Source organism: Thermobia domestica, chromosome 8 (genome assembly GCF_964235325.1).
Source record: "Thermobia domestica chromosome 8, izTheDome1.hap1.1, whole genome shotgun sequence".
NCBI lineage: Eukaryota > Metazoa > Arthropoda > Insecta > Zygentoma > Lepismatidae > Thermobia > Thermobia domestica.
In genome coordinates this window covers 87,115,220-87,140,532 of record NC_137461.1, presented here as the reverse complement: position 1 = coordinate 87,140,532, position 25,313 = coordinate 87,115,220, and the positions used below count along the sequence as shown (strand labels likewise).

Here is a 25,313-nt window from a genome sequence, read left to right as displayed (position 1 = left end):
TTTATGGGTCCACGGTGTCCAAAGTTGGTCCCATCCCACTATCACCTCTCGATATAAGTTATTGACACTTTGCCTATAGAGGGCTCTGCCGTGGCTCCATGAGTACCCATGACAATGACTCTTCGTTCCTTTTGCATTGAAATCGCTTACTTTTCTGAGTACTATGAGTGCATACTGTCCAACGTTGCTCCCATCGCTCTACAGTTTCTCGTTCTCTCGATATAAATTGCTAATATTTTGTTTGTAAGGGAGATATGGCGTTACAATCATTACGTTTGAAGAAGAATTGATTAAGATATTACCTTGCCACAAACAAAACCTATTATTATTATTATTATTATTGTTATTATTATTATTATTATTATTATTATTATTATTATTATTATTATTATTATTTTACTTACCACTAATGTTGCCTACCTTTATTTGCAATGCAATGTGTTACTAAAAAGCAAATCAAATAACACGTTTCACAAGTTACTTCACTTTCAATGTGTAATTTCATATCATCACTAACAATCATCTTGTTCCGATAGGAAAATAACCTCCTCCTGCAAAAAAAAAAAAAAAAAAAAAAAAACCCTGACCGTAGCGAAAGGGCGTGAACCTTCTTTAGGCGATTAATCGAGTCCAATATTTCAATAAGTTTTTGCACACAAATATTTCAGTAAAAGAGGAAAATTTATTCAAACTTTCTGAATACCTATTTATGGGCGAAATTTGGTTCCCTTGGAACTTTTTAAGAGTTTAAAGGGCCACCATTTTGAACATTTTCATCTGATTATTCTGGTTAACGAACTCATCAAGATATTTCAACAATTAATGTTTGTGCCAAGTTTCGTCTCAATCCGCTGAAAATTAGGGTGGTTATGGCATTCACAAATAGCGTTATATATATATATACAAATAGATAGATAAATAGACACACAGAGGGAGAGAGCTAAACCGGGCCCCTTTGCAAAACGTATTGACCAACCTAACCTAAACACAAACCTCTTACTTGCTAACGTAGAAACGTGGTCGGGAGGTGTAAGGCATGTAGAAATTGTATTTTTAATAACCATGAGTATGGTCCACTTCCATGTTTTTCTTTTTACTTTTTGCAGCTACATCGGAACGTTCAATTTTTATTCTTCACTAATTGCAAATGGCGTTTACATTCAAAATATGAGGAATTTTGGTGGAATCTGTTCGGATATTCTTCTCTTTCGAAATGAAGAAAAGAATAAAAGCAATACGCAAAGACAAAAAGTATTATCAGTACTAAACATTACCAATAATAATTGCTACGAAAAACTAAATACGACCTCTTTTACCATCTCTCATGAGTTGTATGTATTATTAACAAAAATTTTTAAAATGTCCTCGCTTAAGATTCGAACTGGCGACCTTTGTATTTGTAAACCAGCACCTTAACCACTACACCAAGATCATGGAATGGTGATCATTTAGTTGTCGGCGTATTTGTTTTATTTGTGTTTTATGTTCCCACTTCGACAATTTTTACTCTTTTTTTGTAAGTTTAACAGCTGTTTCTGGCTTTCTCTTTCGGTGTGTCCTTTATTTACATTATGCACTATTCGTATTCACAGCTTGTGCCCCTCTACAATGTCTTATTCAGATTAAGCTTTTCTTTTTGCCCCTCAGTAAACATTTGATTGATTTAATTCTCATACTCTCCACGGATGGAGCGCAGGAATGCCAGACTCGAAAAATAGGTGTACATTTACTTTCCTGACAGATCATACATAATACGAACTCTAGTCCCAATACTTAATCTGCAATCAATTCTTTCCTTTACTATGCCATATTCTTTTCTCATATTAAATACGGAATTGCGTTCTGGGGATCTTCGCCGAAGCTTCAGAATATTTTTAAACAACAAAAATGTGTCTTAAGAATCCTTACTAAATCACCGAAACGCATCAGCTGAAAGAAACTATTTGAATCATTGAATATGATGACAGTTCCTTCTTTATACATATTTGAACTTCTGAAAATTACCTGGGATCATTTAGATAATATTAAAAGAGATGGTGATACTCACAACTACCTTGCACGTAGGAAAGATAACTTATCCACTGCGTATCATAGAACATCTGCATACGGAAAATCACACATCTATATGGGTGTAAAGTTGTATAATAAACTATCTGGGTACATAAAAAATAGTCATGGAAAGAGTTTCTTTGTGAACTCAGTGCCCAAACTGCTATTAGAAAACCCATTTTATACTGTAAATGAATATCTTAACAACAAATTTTGAAACTTCCAAAAGTAATTAAATTCCAATTGTATATATTAGATTTATGTCAGTTCATGTAGTTTTATATGTAGTTAAGATGGCAAATACAAATATACAGTAATTAAAATAGTAATTAAGTCTATATATATATTATTGTTATGTAGAGTGTAGAAGGTTTTGCCTTTATCTATTTTCACAAGTTGTTGAACATAAGAGCATTGTATTTGTTTTAAATATTGTATCGAAATTATGTAGGAACTCCCTCGTGGCTAACGGTTAGCGTACGCGCCTTTGGCGTGGGAGACCCGGGTTCGATTCCCGGCGGGAGCTCATGTGGTTCGGATTCCACGTTAATCAGTAGGTCCACGTCTTATATAGCCTCGCTGATGAAAGGGACGCTAAACTAGAATCAACTCAACGAAATTATGTACTGACGAGTGCTATACCATTTTGTACAAATGTACATGTAACATGGTCCAGAGAATGATTAATAAATCTAAAAAATCTAAATCTAGACAGGTAGTTTAGGCAAAATCCCATATTTTGCTGTTTTTACAAGATATCGTAAATAAATGACATTTATTGTTAGCATTGGCCATGTTTTCCATTTTGTGGTTGCTGCTTAAGTTTTGTTCAACTTTCTACCGGAAATACATGTCGCATTCCTTGCTGTTATCAAGGCATGTGGATCACCAGTGACAAATGGAATTTAACGCTCCTCCTCAGAAGAAATGGATCGTTGTTGACCAGCAAAACAGCATGACTTCCTGAAATAAGTCAACAGTAGGAGGTGACAGCTGAGTTTTAATAAAATTTTTCTCTCGATCTCTGACTTTCGATGTTGTCTTGTATTATGAATCTTAACGCATAGACAACAAAACTTTGTGAAAATCTGAATACCATCGCCGCTTTTGTCGTGCAAACAAAAGTGAACTATGTGTTGTGCGGCATAACTGCTTTATTAAATGCCGAAGTACGATTCACCTAACATGAATTTTTTTAACGTAGTTTTTGGCCATGGTATTTACTAGCATATTTTCTCCGTACTTATGTTTTATGTGTTTTCTTTTTCTTTGTTTTGATGTGTTCTGGTTATTACTATTTCTTCTTAATTAATACTATTTGAAATTCTTAATGTATTTCAAGTGCTTTCCGCAGGCACTTTTCTTCAGGGCCTTCTTTCTATGCAGATCTTCACATAATTTTTGTAGCTATTTATATACATTTTTATATAGTATAATTTGCACTACTACTAATGTAGTGCAGTAATAACTAAGTTAAACCTGTTCCTTGTATTTTTTAGGAATTTTATCCTGTAATCTTCTATGTTGCATATTATTATGTCTTTCAAGGAATGGATGTTCAAATCTCTATGTACAATGTTGTTAAATTAAACGTTGCTGTCAATTTATGTTCAAACTCTTAATTTGTAAATTTTTACATTAATAATATTATTAACATGACCATCCCTATCCAAACCACAATACAGGAAAATGGTGCCTTCTGCTACTCTCTCTAGATGTGCTAGCGGGTCTTACCCCTACAGTATTCTTTTCCAGATTATAAATAATGTGTGTACCAGGTTGAAATTACGGAGTGTTACATCAGGCCACTTCCAATATTAAAAGAAACGTATTTGAAGCTTATTATATAGAAAAAAAAAAGAAAGAAAAAAAAAACGAGAAAGGAAACCCTGAAGGGTCTGGAATACGATCATTGCCACTACATTAATCGAAACAAAATTTAAGACTGTAAAATTCGTTCTTTATTATACATTTTGTCTATGCCATACAAAATAAATAAAATTAAAAAAAAATAATAATAAAATAAAAAATAAATTGGCAAGTGCTTAATTTGGCAATATTGCATATACAGAGATTTGAACATCCATCGGTTGGATCACATAATAATATGCAACGTAGAAGATTACAGGATTAAGATTCCTGAAAAATACAAGAAATAGATTAGACTTAATTGTTAGTCCACTAACCAAATTATACTATATTGAAAAGTAGTATATACAGGATGTTTCAAAACAACACTTACAACGTTTGGGAGGTGATTCCTGACACCAAGATACGAAAAAAGTACAGACCAACCTGGGTGCACAAATGCGTCCTTTCGGAGTTATAGGCTGGCGAAAACATGGAAAAATTAACTTCCATGGACCATTAACTTGCGGAGCTCCAAAACTATGGGACCTACTGTAGTCGAGTCAAGACTTCACGTTGGAACTAGTATGTGCCCTATCCAAATATCTATGTTTCAGAATCCTGCGGTACTTCCGCAACAATTTTTATAGAGGTAACTGTACTTCAAATTATATGCCCGTAGCCAAACTGCCTCTATAAAAATTTTTGTGGAAGTACCGCAGGATTCTGAAACGTTGATATTTGGATAGACACATATTAGTTTCTAAGTGAAGTCTTTGACTTTTTTTTTTTTTGAAATGAACAGTTAAAGGGATTGTCTCGGCCCAGTTTGTTAATGGAGTCATTCCGTTAAGATCCTCACGGGTAATTGTGACTAACGATGATTATCCCGTTTAAAATCTAAAACACTCCCTAGCTTCTATGCAACCTGCACAGTACTAAATCATTGGTGTAACAGATTAAATTCAAAATACAAAAATCTAAAACAAACGTTGGTGTTGATTTCTGTAAGCAAAGTTAGATAATTACATCAATATTAGTGTATTCTTACGCTATCATACAAAATTAGGTATATACTGTCTCGTAAGTAAATGTATTCTATGGAAACTCCGTGCATTACTTAGGCGTAACTTGATAATACGTGAACTGATTTTGCATTACAAAAGGGCGTATCTCAAATAACTGCCATTTTTTCCAAGAGTGGCATAGTTATAATCACAACGTATATTGTAATACTTGGAGAATCACTTCTTATGTCTCCAAGCCAAATATCTATGTCCATGTGTCGTTTGGACGAAAAAAGTGTGACAAACAATTAATGAGAAACTTTTGAATCACCGCAAAAACTTTCTCGTGGTCTACTGAAAAAGTACTAAAACTGAGTTACGCCCTTTCGTGATCTTGACGACGATATAGGGACTTTGACTACAGAATGTAGAGACTTCACACTATTCTGATATATCAAGGTTAGATGTGCTCTACAATTCTGAAATAGTTCTCTGCATATTTATTGTTTGTTTATTTATTAAGTTTAGCGTTTCTTTTCGGTACCGAGGCTACATGAGACGTTCACTTAGATTAGGATGGAATCCGAACTACTGTGATGCGTTCAATGCTCTCCCGCTGGAACCGAACCTTGGACCCCACATACAAAACGCACACGCGCTAGCCACTAGACAGCAGTGAGGGCTCCTCTGTAAAGTTATGTGACGAATCTAATAAATTTCATTCCACTCACACACATCTTTCTTGGAAGTGCAATTTTCACAAGCAGCAGTATACTACAGTTGACCCATGGTTCACGAACTTGATCTGTTCCATCATGCTGTTTACGAACATTATTACGTTTCCTGTTGAAATTAATCTAAATACAATTAATCCGTTCTAGCCACAGGAACATTATACTCTATTTTTTAAAAACATTTTAAAGTGTTTTTTCTGTGATTACGAATATACTTTCTGTTTAGCTATAATTTAATGTATTTACACTTTAATATGTTTAGGTTTCTCACTGCTATCACTAATATTTTTGGATTAACCCTGGATTACAAACCATTTGTAAATTTTACGAAACAGCATGTCCAAAATTGTTGAATTCGCTGAACCGCTAATGCGCGGCAGTCTTCCTCCCGTATACCTTGTAGCTCTTGCAGCAGATTCTAGTTTTGGTTTTACAGCAGTGTCAGTCGGTTTTATCATGCATATTTTGAAGGTCTAGTTGTAATTTTTACGAAAGGTTTGTAACCACGGTTTTTTTTCCACAAACTTTTACAAATCTACTTTCTTGTTTTTGGCATTTTTTTTTTACTATGAACAGTGCAAAGAGTTGTGTCTATTGTATTGTAACTATTGTACTCGTATAGTATAATGGGTGAAAATTATACTTTAGGAGGATTGAGTATAACTACAGCTTGTGCACTAGAGATGCAAAAAAGCCGGTGAATCGATGGTTTTTTTCACATAAAAAGCCGGCTTTTTAGGAAAAAAAAACGAGAATTTTGGAAATTTTGGCTTTTTTCATTTTCATGATTTTTCTATCTAAATACCTTTCTTATAGTAGGTATTCTATATATAGTATTCTATAGTTAGATAAGAATTCCATGACTTAAATGCCATATTTCGCTCTAAAATCCACCATCAAGATGGATGGAGCACGTGTTTTACGAATTAAAGCTAACATGAAGAATGTAGGATTTGAGGGCAATTTTAGAGGCTATTTAACTTTATTTTAACTTTTGAGTTATCGACATTTTTTTCTTCTTGGGATCATTTCAGTTTGTCATCCGTGTTTCATTTCCAAGAGCTTAGTACTCTAGCTTCTAGCGCAAAAGTTAAACTTACGTTTCTCTATATATCCGTCAAACCGTACTTCCACATTTCTGTTATACTGTAGCTGTGCAACGATTTAGCAATAATTTTCCGGATACAACCTTGAATACTAATTTATACAAGTAATCAGTAGCGGATTTAGAAAAGTAATTTGGGAGGTGTTTCTCTGATTGTTTCGTTTTCTAAAATGTCTTAATTTAATTTGGGAGGAGCTTGAAGTTTATGAGTACAAGCGTAACTAATATTTCGTTTCGTTTATATATTATCAATAATCTTCCGGATACAACCTTGAAGATCATTTTATATTGAGAAATAGTTGAGGATTTAGAAAAGTATTTTGGGAGTTTTTTTCTTACTAATGTTTAGTTTTTCTAAACATTCTTAATTTTTATTTGACGGGAGCTTAAAGTTTATGAGTAAAGGCATGACTAATATATATTTCGTTTGTTTTAGACATTCCGTAATTTTGGAGAACAGGCTTCAGTCCGAAAGACCGCCCCCCTAACCTTCGCAGAACAGTCACTGCTGGTAATTAGTAATAACGATTTAAAAACAATAAGAAAGGAAGTTGGTCAACTCACAGTACACGCACTATTTCTACTTCACAGATGGAATGAAGAAATTGTCAGAATGGTCGAATGCTGAGTTGAATCCCGGACTTCCCGATAGAAGCGCAAAAGCTCCACTCAGTCACGTTTGTTGTGCAGTTGTATTTATCTTAACTTAAATGTATTCCGTTGTCTTTTTTTTTTTTTTTTTTTTTGTGGTGGGGGTGGGGGGAACGAGAGTTCCGTAATGATATGAAGGGTGTGAGCCAAGAACATGGTAACCAACAAATTTTCAATTGGTGAGCTATGCAGAACCAGATAGACAGCAACGCATTCCGCTTCTTTTAATCCTTCATGTACTAATCTTATGTAAAAAATCAGCTTTCCGACTTTCAAAATGGATTGTGCAGCAGAAAATCTCTAATTTCTTAAAATAGAGAAATTGTGGGTTACCATGTTCTTGTCTCACACCCTTCATATGTTGAATCCCTCTTGTTAAAAATTCAGAAACCTTGAGGACTGAGTAAACCGTGATGGTGGTTATATAAAATTGTAGAATTTCAAGAATATACAAAACCAAAAGCTCTATAACAGATTTCAGATGATAAGCGGCATGGCCTTGAGTTGGCTTCACGCGGCGTCCAATTGGCTTTGAGCGGTGTTGACAATTCGCAACAAGCAGTCCGCACGCTGACTTCTCGCGCTACTGCGAATCTTGACAATACCAGAGGCGCTTATTAGAAATATTGTATTAGCACATCAACTGCTCACTTTACGAAGTAGAGAAAAGAATTACGAACACATACGTGAAAACTACATCTTTTTATGTCAACTGGTTGTTATGATACACGCTTTTAAAGGTTTCCATATAAAACAATTAGTAAAACGAGCGATGAGTCCCGCGTCTAATTTCCAGTGGATTTTTCTTCAATTTGGAAATAGAACTCAACTTTTATTACAGAATAATCATGGGTGTAACCAGCAGGTTGTTCTAGGGGAACATTACTTTCAGGGGGAGGAAAGCTTTTTACACATTTAAAAGAGAACAAATGATCTCTTTCAGAATATGAAAGCATTTTAACTCACCATACATACTATACACATGTTATATTTTCACGATGCTACCTTATCAAAAGACGGATGTTGACAGTACTGAGTTGAAAACCGGATTGTAGATGAATCAATAACCTATTCATAAGAAAACAAATGCTGTTTATAGCAGTCTGTTTATCTGACTTTGTATTTATATGGGTTAAAACAGTAAAGAAAAAAAAAACTCGAAAAAATATCAACTCAGATATTATTATGCAATAATCTAATAGAGTTCATACGGTGTGCTCTCAGTTAGGGAAATGAGAATATAAAGCATATGGTTAATTTTAGTTGTTTTAATTAGGTACAGAAACCGCATTGATGATGTTTGATTTTTTTTTTAAATTTCATATTTTATTATAAACGTCCCTCATTTGCATTAACTATTAAATAAGTTTATTAAACACATACCACGAACCTCATTTTGGAGTTGGAAATAGTTTGGAAAGACAGGGCCCCCTCTTCCCCCGTGGCTAAACGCCTTTGGAATCTGATTCATTTATATATATATAATATGCCTAACATCGTAAGAACAAAGTATGGGAAGTTCGTAATATTGTTTTGAAATTTACTTAGGGATAAATTTTTCCTTACTCGACAGAAAAAACGCAGTATGATTTTTTTTTCTTCACGTTTCACTACCTTACATATATGCGACCACTTATTCCCTCTTTCCTCCTCCAGCAGGGATTCAAAAGCACCAGGCGTCTGAATGGTCTCGTAAATTATCGTAACCCAAAACAAACTCGATCATTAAGGAATCAGACGGATTGTTTTTGTGTGACTTAGACCAAGGCCAAGGAAGTTATTTGTTATGAAACTGAGAAGGAAACAAAGGTGTTAGTTGTGTTGGAACGTAAGTTCTCTTCTAGCATAAACAGAATTCATCAGTGTCTGGGTTACTTTTTTTCGTTGTAGTTCGTTTCTTCTCCAAAATTATAGTTGACAATGTCTTTAAGCAAACCGAGTACAAGTGCTGAGCCTTCTTAAAAAAATAAATAAAAATAAAAAATAAAGTGCTACGAAATCAGTCTCGAAGAATTATTTTTTGTGTTTACATTTTTTTTTAGCCCATGATAATAAATTTACAAGACTCAGATTCAGACAATGACGAAATATTAACTGACATAGTGAAAGTAGTGTTGAAGACGAGTGTTTAGCAAATCCACTGGAAAAGTTAATAGGTAAGTAATTTAATTGCTATATATACTTCTAGGATGCACAGTCAAAATTCTTGAGTTTGCTGGAATAGTATATTTACATTGCGAATAATGTTGCAAATGTATGTGTCATAACCTCAACTGGAGGAAGAGCGAGAAGGGAAAGGGGAGTCCATGATCCGGCAACACCGCGCGGAATATCGCGCACCATTGGCTATTGCCCGTGATGCTTTACATCTGAAATACACAGTAGATGTGCAGCCTTTAAGTGTATCATATAAAACTAAGTATTTTTCTTATGTTTTATTTTAATTTTATTTTGTTCCAAAAAGAGGGTATGGAATATTTTGAAAAATACTACATAGAATTTTGCTAGTTATTTGTGTATTTTTTAAAAGAAGTATTTACTTTTAGGGTTGGCTGGTTTACACCAGCTGTTTTTTTTAAATAGACAACTGGTTTTAAAAAAAATAAATATATAAAATAAAAAGAACGAAAAATGCGAATCGTGTAAACTTCATGGTGACGTTTCCACACATCAAACCATCTGCATTAGTTTTATTTCCTTTTCACCTTTTAATCAAGGTGTCCCATGTCCAATTTTCGGTCGAACCACAACCCCTTTTTCATGCGTAAACAAAATAGCGGTTCGGATGTAACTTTAAGCGAAAGTCTTCTCCTTGATAACCTCGGTATTACGTATGGATGTTAAGCCTGAACATACGAAACGAAACCAAAATTGTATATTTCTGCATGCTTGAATGTCTGTTGTTTTATAAAGAAGCCAAGGTTGCTTAAATACACTGATAGAAATTGGCAAAATTTATCGATTGCCTACGGAGCTTCCAACATTAGCTTGGATTGGACTTTCAATGGTATGTACGTACTAAATTTGTAATTTAAAACCTCAGTTTTAGCGTACTGATTATGATACGTTGACCTTTAAATTTTACATGCAAAGCAATAACAGGATTTTTCCCTTATTGTTTTACATTTAGAGTAATGACGGGATTTTCCCAATGGCTAGGGCGGGAGTTTCCCAATTTAAGAAATTTACTGACCGGACTTCTTTAAGCTTATGTGACCTCTTCCAGTATAACCCCGTTGTTGCATAATTACACCAAGGCGAAACAAACTTATTTCTGTCAATATGTAATATAAATACATAAAGCAAAATATCTAAACTCAAAAAAACCTGGTTTAAACCAAAAAAGCCTAGTTTAAACTCCCCTCAAAAAACGGGTTTTTGGCATTTTGAAAAACAACCATGGCTCTTGCCAACCCTGCTTACTTTTGTATGTAGAAGGTTAAAAAAAATATTATTATATACATTGGTTAATCCTTTGGAATTCATAATGTAAATATGTTGAGAAGTAAAACTGTGTGAAATATCTTTTCGAAATTCATGGTTTATTTTCGAGGTTTTATATTATTATCGGCATCAACCACTAATTAAATGACTTTTTGTGTTATAGAGAAGCAAAACAAAATTTGGTTTATCAATTTAAAGCAGAATTTTGAAAAAAGCCCAAAATTTCCCAAGCAAAAAAGCGAAGCAGAAAAAACCGAGGTTTTTTCCGAGCCCTTGCATCTCTATTGTGCACATATATGGGATAAAAACTGCAGTACATAAACACAAACCAACTTGTGATAGGTGGCACTAGAAAGCACGAATGCTATATAACCGAATCAGTACAGGAACATTGCATAGGGCTGAGCAATAGCAAAGGAATGTATCAATACGGAACAAGCGCGTCAACGAAGGTGCGTATACACACACGAGAATAGTGACCAAACGCTTTATGTCACACACAAACACATACACTGCGTATGGCACGGCTTAGCAACACTTCTATGATCATCTTTGTACTGTATCCCCATAACACGTCCATTCATCATGTCTTTCTTACTACTACGGGTGGACTACTACGAGTAAGGAGCATACTAAGATCCTGTTTTTTTAATTACTTGTACAATTCTATTACCTATTGCATTACCTGTTATCCTGTTGTGTAATATATGTTTTCGTCGATTTTACAAATTTATGCTCCCATAATATTGGATAGCATCCAAAATTTTGCCCTATTTAACATTTGGTTCAGATGCAACTCCTGTCTTCTGTTTCTAACCTACACTTCTAAATTTCCCTCAATTACTGCAGCATGCACGTCCTAGGTTAGTTAACAAGACAGTGGGTTTGAAACACTGCCATATTATGCTCTATTGCCTGTTCACCTAATATTGCATCAATACGCGCTCATATAGTCCAGAATTTAGAAAAGACAATAGTGGTCATCAGTGTGGAGTAATTATTTAGAGATAAAATCGAAGTTGTTTTTCTCATGCTGACATTTCGTCTAATTCTGTTTATTTCTCCAGAATTTTGTATTTCGGGGCCGCCATTCGCTGGAGTTGACTTTGTTACTCAGCGCGTGAGATTGTCGATACAAGCATGTGTACCGGTATACGTTCTTGAGCTTTCTTCGTGAACCGGTAGTCCACTATATTATATATATATATATATATATATATATATATATATATATATATATATATATATATATATATATATATATAGTATTAGTAACTGCATGTTTATGTGAATTGCTACTTCTGGTTTCATTCTAACGTTAGTAAGTTGCCGAACTTCTTAAAATTGTTCAGAATTTCTGAGAAGTAAAACGAAGCTTTACCTGTTCTAAAAGAAGAACTTTTTTTCCTTGTTTAGCGAGGTTATAAGCTGTCCACGATCCTTCTATTCCTGCTCCTACTACAATAAACTCGTAGTGTTTCTCCATTATCACGAAGGAGAAAACTAAGCTTGCACAGTTGTGCTTGATTCGGTTCAATGTCAGGCATATTTCTTGATCTACAGATTAGATAAATGATGTTACATAATAGTCACGTCATATCTGTTTAGCAGTTTGTCATTTTATTTTCCCCTTGACAGTGTTGCCAAATTAGATTTTATTCTATTATTCAGTAGAGTCCTTATTTTAAAATATCTCAATTTTGATATAGCCTACCATGCAGTAGCATCGGCAGGTCTTTTAGAGGAGGCTTAAGTTTCCGATTAACGACATGAATCCTCTTGCACTGGCCAAGATGATATTTAAGTGCACAGTAAGGCCTACCACATAGAGTGCAGGGTTTTAATTTACCTGAAAATTTCCGAAATAAATAAGTAATTTTTATTTACAAGAAAAACTTTGTGAATTGAGAGATACTGTCCATACCTTGCATCATTAGATAAAGTTAATGAGAAACTTATGAAAACTATACAATACACTTCGAAACTGTATTAATGAAATATTAAAATGAAAACTGATCGAAGTGTATATGTGATTTCATCAAGGGGAGGAAAAGCCAGTAGCGGATACAGAGGGAAGCGCGCCCCGTCCACAAAGGGAAATATGCATCTTTTCGTGTTCCAACCAAAAAAAAAAAAAAAAAAAAAAAAAACCGAAATGAAATCTTTAAGTTTTACGTCCCACGATTATGCCAGCTAGGCTAAAGGAGTCGGTGATGAGAAATGAATGAAAGAAGTAAGAGGAAACTGGAGAACCCTGAGAAAATCTACACACATAGTGTTTGTCCATCACAAAGCACACTTGGCGTGTTATTCCAAGAAGATGAGCCGATAAGAGAATTTTTTTTTATGTCAGTACATACAGTATTAGAGCAATAATCTGCTCCCAGTCTATTGTTACTACCAGTGATGTAATGGTAGAGTTTTTGGCAGGTATACGCTCTGAAAGGCGGAAATTTTGGCACCAGTAGTTTTGACACGGTAATTTTGGCACCAAGAAACGAAGCAAACGGAAATTTTGGCACCATTTATAATAGAAGTACAAAAAATGTGAGAAAATACTCTCAATGTAATAGATACTTAAATTTACATGTTATTAACTAGAAATGCTCCAGCGCGACGAATCAAACCAGTGACGAATGTACAGTCAGCGACAAAATTTCTTTCTCTTCTGTAAAATTTATTTTGCTTATAACTTTTGAATTGATGGACTGATTTGAGTAGTTTTCTGAAATTTACCGAAAACTATATCTGCTTTAAGTTGCTGAATATTGCACTCAAATCTGTCCGTCCATTCGGGAGATATTCAAGGAAGAAATTTTAACATAGGAAAAGAACTTTTGTTACTGACAGTACAGACACCGGTAAAGATAATATTGTCAGTTTCATTATATATTCAAAGCAAGTTAAAATTCCTCTCTAATGGGTTTGTATTTTACTTTCAAGTGCAAACAGTAAAAGCTAATTGGAACCATGGAAATTGAAGTACAGAGAAAGAAAATTAGAAAATACTCTGGATATAATAGATGTTAATGTATCAATTTATTTTGCAGAGGAGATTACACCGAAATTCTTTCCGTTGACCGGCCAATCGGATTTCAGCACCGCCGTGTGACAAGCCAATCACGTTTAGGGATTTGTTTCAATTTCAATCTTAAACTTTTAATGAGGCTGTGGGATATGCGTGAGAGGGGAGCCGGAAGTTTCGATGGAAAGAATCTCGGTGTAATCTCCTCTGCAAAATAAATTGGTACATTAACATCTATTATATCCAGAGTATTTTCTAATTTTTTTTTCTCTGTTCTTCAATGTCCATAGTTCGAATCAGCTGTTACTGTTTGCACTTGAAACCCAGTGCAGTGAACATAGTGCAGTCTTCAGCAAGTCAAAGAAGATACAGTTTTCCATAAATTACAGAAAACTTCTCAAATCAGTCCATCAATTCCAAAGTTATAGGCAAATAAATTTTGCAGAAGAGAAAGAAATTTTGTCGCTGACTGTACATTCGTCACTGGTTTGATTCGTCGCACTGGAACAGTCCTAGTTAATAACGTGTGAATTTAAATATCTATTACATTGAGAGTATTTTCTCATATTTTCTGTACTTTAATTATAAATGGTGCCAAAATTTCCGTTTGCTTCGTTTCTTGGTGCCAAAATTACCGTGTCAAAACTACTGGTGCCAAAATTACCGCGCCCCATACGCTCTACCCTTTTCACACTGATATATGAATATAATAAGTCGGTATACGTAAGGTGACCAGAATTTTAACTTACAGAAACGGGACGCTTATAAATCGGGGGAGGAAGAGATGTAAAATTCTCAGATTGCATTTTAGGCGCCAGTAGTCCTTTCAGGTTACAAAACATACGTAACTTAACGATACCGTCTTTTTTCTTTTAGTTTAACGTTCCACGATTATAGACTGAGATTAAGGGAGATGGTGATGATGAGAAGGATGATAATGGTAGCATAATGTCAAGTGGGGGAAAACAGGAGAACCCTGAGAGAGCCCTAGGTGAGCGCTCTACTACTGAGCCTGCGCACGGCAAGGTGACCAGAATTTTCACTTGCGAAAACGGGACGCATACGAATCGGCTACGGGCGGGGGGGGGGATATGTGACTTCCAGATTGCATTTTGGTACTCAGCAGTGTTCTCAATTTACAAAATACACAAGTAAGAGTGATAACACACCGTTTCTAACTTCGCATGTACCACACAACAAATAATGGTTTCCGATTGCAAGTTCTACCCAACAATTCTTTTAACTAGTTGAACACTCAGAATTCCCACTCAATTCACACTTGAACCCAATTTTCCCAATTTTCTGTTCTCTTTCAAGACCATTGGGTGTATGTATAGTTACGAAAAAAACAAGTCAGCCGGGCATGAGAAGAAAATATTCCCAACCCTGTTCACGTGAGTTAACTACTCCGAGAGACTTGCTGCTTCCACGTGAGGTATGTAAGCAGCTCTCCCAAATAAATCCAGTGTTCGCTGTAAAGCAACGTTCTTTTCGATACTAAGCAGTAGCGTACGCAGGAATTTATTTCGGTGGGGGGAGGATTACAAACTCAATATGAGGGTATTTTATACTAGGAATGCAATGGATATACTCGATTGCAATGAAATGAGCTGAGCGAGCTTAAGCAACGTAATCAGTTTATTCTGACTTTTTAAAACAATCAGTATTTTTCATAACAATCGCACAATTCTTCGTCTTGACCTTTTGTTCCGGCTAAAAAAAGTGTAAAAAATCGTTAATTTCTTTTTAAATTGTGATTAAAATTGTAAATTTTTACGCTAAAAAAATAAAAGGGCTTCGCCGGAATTTTTGAAAATCACGCGCAGATTTTAATTGTTGAAAAAAAAATCACGTGAAAACTTTTTCCCCATGTTAAGTCTATGGAAGCGTTTTTCGGTGATTATTCCTCGATGGTACATCGGATTTTTGATTTCGACCTATGTTCTCACTCAGCACGACATACTCTATCAGCGTGCTAAGTTTGGTTGAGATCGGCCAAACGGTCTAGGAGGAAGCGTTTTTCGGTCATTATTCCTCGATGGTACATCGGATTTTTGATTTCGACCTATGTTGTCACTCAGCACGACATACTCTATCAGCGTGCTAAGTTTGGTTGAGATCGGCCAAACGGTCTAGGATGAAGCGTTTTTCGGTCATTATTCCTCGATGGTAGATCGGATTTTTGATTTCGACCTATGTTGTCACTCAGCACGACATACTCTATCAGCGTGCTAAGTTTGGTTGAGATCGGCCAAACGGTCTAGGAGGAGTTCGCGGACAACCAAACGGCTAACCCGAGTATTAGAGCTTCGCTCGCTCAGCTCAATTAAAATTCCAAAAATTGCTCCTAAAATTAGGCTAAATTCACACAAAAGTCGAAATTTCGGGGGATCCGTTCCCCCAGGACCCACCCCCTGCGTACGTCCCTGATTCTAAGCTTAGTGCTTTTAGAGAGAGAAGAAAAACAAATAATTCACATATAGTAGTTTACAAGTGTCAGGTTACCAAGTTTATAATTAATTTAAGTATCTAAATACTCGTGATCTACTCCCAGGTAATTGAGGAGTGAACAATGAAAATTGATTTCGGAAATTCAAGACTGCAGTATTGGTCTAATACTATGAAATGAAATGGGAATTTTAACAACGCACGGTTATGTCCTGGAGGCTAAAGGAAACAGATGAGTGAACAAAATGATTAATGGAAGGAACTGAGCAATGAAGTGGAAGCAGGGACGGCATAAAGGGTGGGCAAGCCGTCCACCCGATGGATAGCCCCGCCCACCCCAACAGAAGTAAAATAATGAAGGTGACATCCTGTACTTCATTTTTATAAATAGTATGGATGCGATACTAAATTATTTTATGAAAATCAAGAAGACCGTCGTAATTGTTGGCGATATCAACATAGACTTTTTACAGCCTATAAAACACGAGGTAGAACTTCTTCTAGATTCATTTAATATGGACGCAATTGTTAAAGTTCCCACACGAATTACAAAATACTCTAAAAGTGCAATTGACCAGTTCATAGTGAGCAAACATCTTAACTACAACACAGTAGACGTCTTCAACAGTGGTTTTTCAGACCACCTTGCCCAAGTACTCGACATACATGTAACTCCTAATAAAAATTTTTGTAATGCAACAGCAAGTAGTGTAACGTACAAAAGAAAATTTAATGACGAAAATATACAATATTTTAATCACCTTCTCAGGGAAGAAAATTGGAACGAGCTTTATATACATAATCAGGTTAATGAAGCTTTCAGTTATTTCATTGACACCATAAGATTCTATTTCGATCTAGAATTCCCTGTTGTAAAATGTGTAACTTCAACAAAACAATCAAAACCCTGGGTAACACAAGGGATCAGAATAGCAAGCAAAAAAATGAGACTTCTTAACAAAGCTAAAACACAAGGAAATCTATCACCACATACAGAGACATATTACAAAAGATACAAGAACATAAACAAACGGGTTCTGAAAGCAGCAAAAAAATTACACAATGACACAATCATTAAAAAATCAGATAATAAGTCGAAGGCGTTGTGGAAACTAGTGAAGAGCGAGTTAAGTTTAAACACTCGTAATGATGACGGTAATTTAGAGGTAATTAAAAATGGCAACATAATAAAAGACCCTTGTATAATTGCTGACCTATTTAATAACTATTACACCAACTTATCACAAACGTACAATAACGATCCAGCATTGTCCACTTCGAAAATATTCTCAAAAATTTGCAACAATACAATGTATCTACATCCAGCTACTAATGCAGAAATAATAAAGGTGGTAAAGAAAATGAAAAGTAAATGGTCAGCTGGCGTAGACGGCATACCGCCAAGTATTGTAAAGAAAAGCATTAAATATATTGCTGACCCTCTGTGTTTCCTCATAAATATGTCGTTTTCAAGTGGAGAATTCCCTAGTATATTAAAAATTGCAAAAGTAAAACCAATATATAAAAAAGGCGACAAATCAGCGCTTGAAAATTATAGGCCTATTTCGCTTCTCTCAATTTTCTCAAAAATCTTAGAAACCACAATGAGTGTCCGGCTAGCATCCTTTTTACTTAAATATGATCTAATAACACACGAGCAACATGGCTTCCTACAAGGGAAATCAACGGAAACCGCAATATATAACTTCGTGGAAAGTGTACATAAAAGTTTAGATAGTAAGGAGAAATGTATAGGTGTTTTTCTGGATCTTTCGAAAGCATTTGACTTAGTGTCACATAGAAATCTTCTCCCAAAGCTACAAGGTTACGGAATAAGAGGCATTGCATCCAAATGGTTTCAATCGTATCTGAAAAATCGGCAGCAAGTAGTAGAAATTACATATAATAACAGGGATACAAACCAAGCTACACACTACATATCAGAGAAACAAGAAATAACATGTGGAGTGCCACAAGGATCCGTATTAGGGCCGCTATTATTTTTGATATATATTAACGACCTACCAAGTAATATTGCTCCAGCAGAAGCATCCCTTTTGCAGATGACGCTAATATTATAGTAAAAGGTAAAACAAATGAGGTTGTTGAAGGTAGTGCAAACGAAATCCTTTGTAAAATCTCTCACTGGGTTAAAGAAAATAAGCTTAAATTAAATATTGAAAAGACACAAGCAATTAATTTTCATCACATGCGAAACAAACATGCACAGCCTAGGAACATTATAATTCAAAATAATGAAATAGAATATGTAAACTCAACTAAGTTCTTAGGAATTTGGATAGATAAAAATCTTTCTTGGGATGTGCAAATAACTAAGCTTAGTAAAAAATTAAACCAAATATATTTCGCAATTAAAGTTCTTAAAAATGTTTTAAGAGAGTCTACCTTAAAAACAATTTACTTTGGATTATTCCAATCGAATTTAACATATGGTATTATATTTTGGGGAAATACACACAAGGCCAAAGTCATCTTTACGATACAGAAACGAATAATAAGATTGATGGCAACTGCTAAACCAAAAGATCATTGCAAACCAATATTTAAAAAACTTCGTATACTTCCAGTACCCTGTTTGTATATTTTAAATCTATTGATATTTGTAAAGAAACACCTACAAGGTATCCTTACGCGAGTAGAACAGCAACATGATCATGACACAAGAAACAAAGAAAACTTTTCTATTGTAGAACACAGAACAGTATTATATGAAAAAGGATGTAAATACGCGGGTATCATGCTTTACAATAAACTTCCGGAAGAAATAAAAACTCAGGACTCTGTTGCTAAATTTAAAAAAGAACTCCAGAAATATTTATTACAACATTGCTTTTACTCGGTAGAGGAATACATGAACTGCTAAGTAAATAGAAACGTTACAGGATATACAGTAAATCAATGTCATTACTTGCTTTTAGCATTACATATTTGTTGGAGGGTTTCTAAATACACTGCAAGTAATAATTGCTAAGTTTATTTTTAACAATGATGTCATGTAAAATGTATAGTGTAATAAGATGTAAGAAGTAAGGCTTAATTACTAACCTAGTGTATGTAATTTTCACTATTATTGTTTCTTTTACTTCTGTATTCATATATAAATGACGTGTCCGCTTCATATGCATTGTATTACAGTGCTAAATGTATGAAAAAAGGACGAAATAAATACAATACAATACAATACAATAGTAGAGTTATACCCATCCATGGACCATTTTTGACCTTGAAAGTACTTATACTCTATGTACATATTGTCGTTGAAGTAATGAATATTGTAATTACTCTAAGTACTCTCATTGAAGTACAAAGGTTCAATTGTAATTGAATTATTACAGTTTTTTTACCGGTGCTTTAGGTACAATTACTGACATGTAATTATGCTGTACCGGACTGTAGTCTCATTACTTCGCGTATGTAACATTGAAAATATTTAGTTTTTGTACTAACAGTTTCATTACTGTCAATTTTTTTATGTATGTATGTAACCTTGAAGATATACACTCTCATTACTTGTATATAACCTAGCATTCCGCGTATGTAGTTTCATTGTCGGACTGTAATTAAAGTTCATAAGTACCCGTAATATACCCTTTTATTTGAATCAAAGTTGCGGTAGTATGCTAATTACTAACCTCTTGCCATTAATATTAATATACGGCTGAAGGACACTTACTCACCCTTTCCGGATGTGCCGCGCGGAACTTTCTTATTTGAGCACCATTTCCAAGGTCAAACCTGCTTAGTTTAACCGCTTTGTACTCTCTTATATTTATATATGAAATTGATTTGTAAGAAATATTAATTATTCTTCTTTGTAATTATTTGGTAGAAGTTTTTGTATTTTGTATGATCTTTACGTAAATCCACAATTATTTTGTGCGATGTTGACCTCTTGCATAAATATATTTTTTTAAATGAAGAATCATTTCGATTTGTATATAGACTTAGAATAAATTGTTTGAAAAATCATATAAATGATTGAGTATTGTGAGGTTGAAATAAATAAAACAATATTTTACAAGCTGTATTTTTTTATTGAAATTATATTGTTAGAAAGTAAAAAAGGAATTTCATATGTAGTTATTCAAACAATGAGTCTTATCTTGAATAATATACGTATATGAAGTATATAAGTTTAGTAATTAATATTATACAATATGTGTTTGTCATTTACCATTATGAGTACAACTTAAAGTACATACATTTGATATTCAAAATACTTATATACATATAATATTGTTATACAGTTGGGGAATAATAACAAATAATACAATACACATTATTTTGATACATGAAAATGTCCATGTAATTTTATATCATATACAAAATATTATCAAGTTGAATCAACAGGTATGATTATCACAAACGTTTACCTTTTTCTTAAATTATATTTTCATTGGTTATAGATCATAATTCACGTACATAAATGCATTATAACTCACTGAGCAAAGTTTAACTTTTGTATCCATAGGGTAGTGTTCTATAGTCTGTTTTACTGCGAGGATTTAACCGGCGTCTCTTATTGTTTACTACTCTATGCATTTTAGTTTCAGGTCTTGTAACTATAGTAAATCCGTGCTTACGAGTAATCTTACGTGGATTCAACAATGTTTTACTTTCAATTTTTTCCTGTACTAAATCATAATAATGCTTAAAGGTAATTACTTGACGTGCCCTAGAATCTAAAGTAATTCCTCTAATTTTATACACGTAATCGAACTCTCCAGTTTGAATATTTTTCATTCTGTAAGCATAATTTTTCGCTCCACACCCTATAAAGACGTCTATTTCCCACCCTTGTGGAACCTCGTTTGTTAATTCTCCTAAGTAAGATCCTACCGCAAGCTTGGATTTTTCATGTCGTGGTTGAACAAATATAATACTATCTGTGTCACAGTACAGTACGTTGTTAGGTCCAATGGTAGTCAGAAGGTCGTGAAGTTTAAGCCTTGCCCATGATGTTATGAATGCTGCAAGCACAACATTGGAAAATTTGTTCGGTTTGTTTTCATTTTCTCTGTCTTTATACGTTACAATTAAATGTTTTTCTCCTATGGGAATTACGGACTGTACCTCATATTGTGGTGCATATAGATACCACATAAATTTTTCGGGAGTATCAACAATTATAGATTGTGAAAGATCTGTTCTTTGCCCCCATTTCCCGTACAGCGAATTCAAAAATATTTTCGAAATATATCTTAGTCCAGGATTGTATTCTATGTTCTCATAATTTAACTGTATCCCCTCATGTCTGAAATATTCTTCAATGTACTCTTCCTGTTTTTCTTTTGTAGTGCATTCTGCAGGGAAGCCTGAAGCTTCCTGCTTCATTTGAAGGAATGTGTTCACATAATTACGAAACAAACTATTTGAATGCCCATCTTCAGAACCCATAAGCTCAAATTCCCAAATTTCTTTTATTTTCAGTATTTTGTATCCGCATTTCATCGCTCTATGTAATTCAGGGGTACAAAAGGTACTTGTAATGGCGCGATCACTTTCACAATGTGTACATTCTCCAATATTACTTTCTTGCATGCATGATCGACATAGACCAAATAATAATTTTCCATTCCATGTGTAAGGGAGGATTGGAAAATATAAATCGGAGGGTGGAAGAACAGTACATTTAACTAAACCATGAATGTTTTCAACGTGTGGAAAAAACGGCCCTTTGTAAATTGTTGGCTTACCTATTGGGAGAGGTTTACGAGCCATTACCCAGGGGTAAAGACTAGTAACATCTAGGTAAGAGATAGTCTCATCATCATTACATTCATGCAGTGCCTTATAACATTCTACACGGCCACCATGGAAACTTTCTTTAGGGACAAGATGATCAACCAGATCATCACATTAATCTTTAATAAAATCTTGTATTGTTTTGTCTGATTTTACTTTGGCGTCCCATTCACATTCCCATATTTTAATAACATTAAATTTTCGTTTTTTCAAATACTCAATTTTTGTGATCGTTGATTCATATCGATCTTGCATGGTTGTACGATGATTTGAAGATGAATCAAGACTTGTATGACAAAGATTAGCATAACAAATTTTACACCCATGCCAAAAGCAACCATTATATTCAAATACTGTGTTTGTTTCACTCTCGTACCCATCGACTTTGTATTTACCGAACCGTCTTTCCAATCCGTTTGCGGAATATTCGATTTTTGTACCTCTGGTACGTTCCATATATCGTAACCATTGTAACGCTTTTAGGCTTTGTCGGTCACAATGATCAAATCCAAGGGGGGGAATAATTGGAATAGTATTTTCAGGTAAATGCAATGATCGATAAGTTAACATTGAAGTACTTGCAATAGTGCTTGCTGAAATAAAGCATTGGAGACCACCAGTTCTTTCTTCAATTAAATCAGAGAACTTAATCACTGCGTCTGCTAAGATTTTAACATCATTCCGGCAGTAATCGTACATTTCCTTTTGCAGATCGTACTGCATGTTGTTATCTACACACTCTTTGTGCCATTGCATTAATTCTAGTCGTTCTTCCGGACTACGTGAGTCCGGGTCAAAGTAATGTAATTCAGGAATGTTTCCTACATAATTTTGGTTTTTCTCTGTATTAAATAGGTATGGAAAATATCCCTTTTTTAATTTTTGATTTAAGCCTAATGTCTTTGGGAGTACAGATAATTTGATACCCATATACAGGAAAGTATCTTTAAAAATAATTTTATTTCCTAATCTCATCTCAATGATTTTGTGCCCCTGTGCTATTATTGAAGGTGAAAGATTTTGACTTTCGACTAACGTCTTAGCAGCGAAAATCATATCATACTTACTGCCATTATGAGATAATGCTACAATCGATTTAAAGGCGGGCCTATCTTTAAGCACGTGACGTATAAAGTCTTCCATGTTCTTAAAAGAAAACTCGCGACTTCCATCTTTATTTCCGCAGTGTAGGCATGCATCATCTAAGGATTTATTCTTGCAATCTGAACAAAGATGCATTACGTGTACTAAAGTAACAATATGTTCTTGTTCATCTCGCTCATTATTATCAAGTAACATCGTCTCTACATCAAATATAATATACAAAAATGCGTTTACATGAGATGGTGTTACTTTTTGAACAAAACATACATGATCTCGTTCGACATGATTATAGCACGTTTTACAAAATCGTTCATCACATGTGTGTGCAGATTTTCGGCGGCGAAAATCATATAGAACACAACATTCCATACAAAGTTTGACATTATCACAAACACTTTTCCCATTCTCAATTACACTTGTATGATTTATATAGCATTCTTCAGTAGGAAACAATCTGTTACATTCTGTACATTCGCGTTTCATATTATCTGAGGAAGACACTTCATGGTATTTTTCACAATACGTACATTTGTACGCACATTTGTGATCTTGTGCATGATGATAGGATTCTAAACAATAATGACAATATCCTCGTTTCCCCAAGAGTGATCTGATATTTGTAATCAACTGATAATGTTGATCTTCGTATAAAATATAAATTTGCTTTCCAGCGTGGATTCCGGGATATAATACATTAAATTCACGCGTCATAGCATTTTTCTCATAGACTATAATTTGGTATTCAGGTAACAGATGATTTTGAATTTTCTTCACGTCATCCAAAGTACACCCATTCTTATTCACAATATCTATATCTACAGTGGAACACAAATCTACTGCTTGTTTCAACAAACGTTTTGGCTTAGACTTAAGACGATATAATTGTTTATGATTATGATCGGCTTTAGCCTTCCCAAGAATAATGCTCTTGGGAAGACAGTACACATCTTTTTTCATAGGTATCACATTTTGTTCTAGGAAATTAATTAAATCGGTATATATCTTATTGTCACGTGTTCGTCCTCTTCCTTTACGAGGATCAACGATATGTACTTTGAAAGTAACTTCATTTGCGAAAAGAAACTCTTCATTACTGTTTAACGTGTTTTCTACTATAGAGAAGAGAACATCAGGGTTCAGTTGCGCTTTTGGACGCCATGACATGTATATGGGTTTGTTCAGATTACAAGCAGAACTTTCAATAGTTATGCCTACATACGTGTCATTGTCAACGTCACTAAGGGTATTGTCTATAACGAAATCAAATAGGTTTTGAATATGCGTTTCAGGGTCTGTGATTCCTTCATTATCACGCCGAATCGTCACTTCTTTTCCTTGTAAACCAAAGTAAGAATAGTGTTTAGATGTACTTTTGACAACATGAAAGTCAGATTGTTTACCACCAGTACCGTACAATGAAGATGTTGATGGAATCGTACCAAAAAATACTGTGTCTGATGTAGGACTAGATGAATTTACAGTGTCCTTCATATATTCAACGAAGTCGGATAGAGTTAAACCAGAAATTTTATCATCCGATATGAATTGCATTACCTTTTCACGCGCTTGATCCCTTATTTCTCCATGTTTAAAAAACCCAGCTTCATGGAGATCAATGATATCTTTTGCCGTCTTACAACTGTTGAGGACAACATCTTGAGTTTCATAGTAGTGAATATATAACGCACGCCGCAATTTAAAATATTTAAGATTGTCAACTCTAACACCAGTGGCATGACAACGCGTCACAATTTCCCATGAGAAAAAGACCTCTTCAGCGTCAAAGTAGTCTCGCTCCTCTATGAAATCCAATATGGTATTGATGGTACGAATGGGGTCCATCTGTAAGAATAAATTAATCACTTAAGAACAATATTTCAAAACAAATGATAAGAGAGTAATATATGCTATATTAATCAAAATATTTCTCGAATTCGTAATGATAATTACAAAGTTAGAAAATATCAAACAATAATTTACATTAATACTTGATATTGAACTGAAAGGCTCACTCTTGACTAGTAATGACTCATAACGATAGGGAATCTAATAAGAAAAAGACAAATGATTTGTTGTTGTCGCTACATAATAATAGCGTTTAATCAGAACATTAACATAGACACTAATTTAAG

The 25,313-nt window shown here is 34.4% G+C and overlaps 2 protein-coding genes across 3 annotated transcripts in view; both read right to left on the bottom strand.

Moving 5' to 3' along the window:
- The window catches only part of LOC145693024 (peroxisomal sarcosine oxidase-like), a 49,482-nt gene extending 37,030 nt beyond the window's left edge, over positions 1-12,452 (bottom strand). Inside the window, exon 1 of one of the 2 annotated variants that reach the window (XM_081768689.1) lies at positions 12,220-12,452. In XM_081768689.1, the coding sequence (XP_081624815.1) occupies positions 12,220-12,324 (105 nt within the window). In that variant the 5' untranslated portion in view covers positions 12,325-12,452. Of the gene's footprint in view, positions 1-11,523; positions 11,677-12,219 lie in introns of those variants that run through there. The other variant, XM_081768691.1, reaches the window with a different exon arrangement.
- Positions 12,453-13,997: 1,545 nt separating this feature from the next.
- On the bottom strand, positions 13,998-25,023 carry LOC145692200 (uncharacterized). The gene is made up of 2 exons (XM_081767500.1): positions 22,454-25,023; positions 13,998-14,070 (listed from the first exon to the last, which is right to left on the bottom strand). Exons 1-2 carry the CDS (start codon positions 25,021-25,023, stop codon positions 13,998-14,000), a joined length of 2,643 nt encoding a protein of 880 aa, XP_081623626.1.
- Positions 25,024-25,313: the final 290 nt, after the last annotated feature.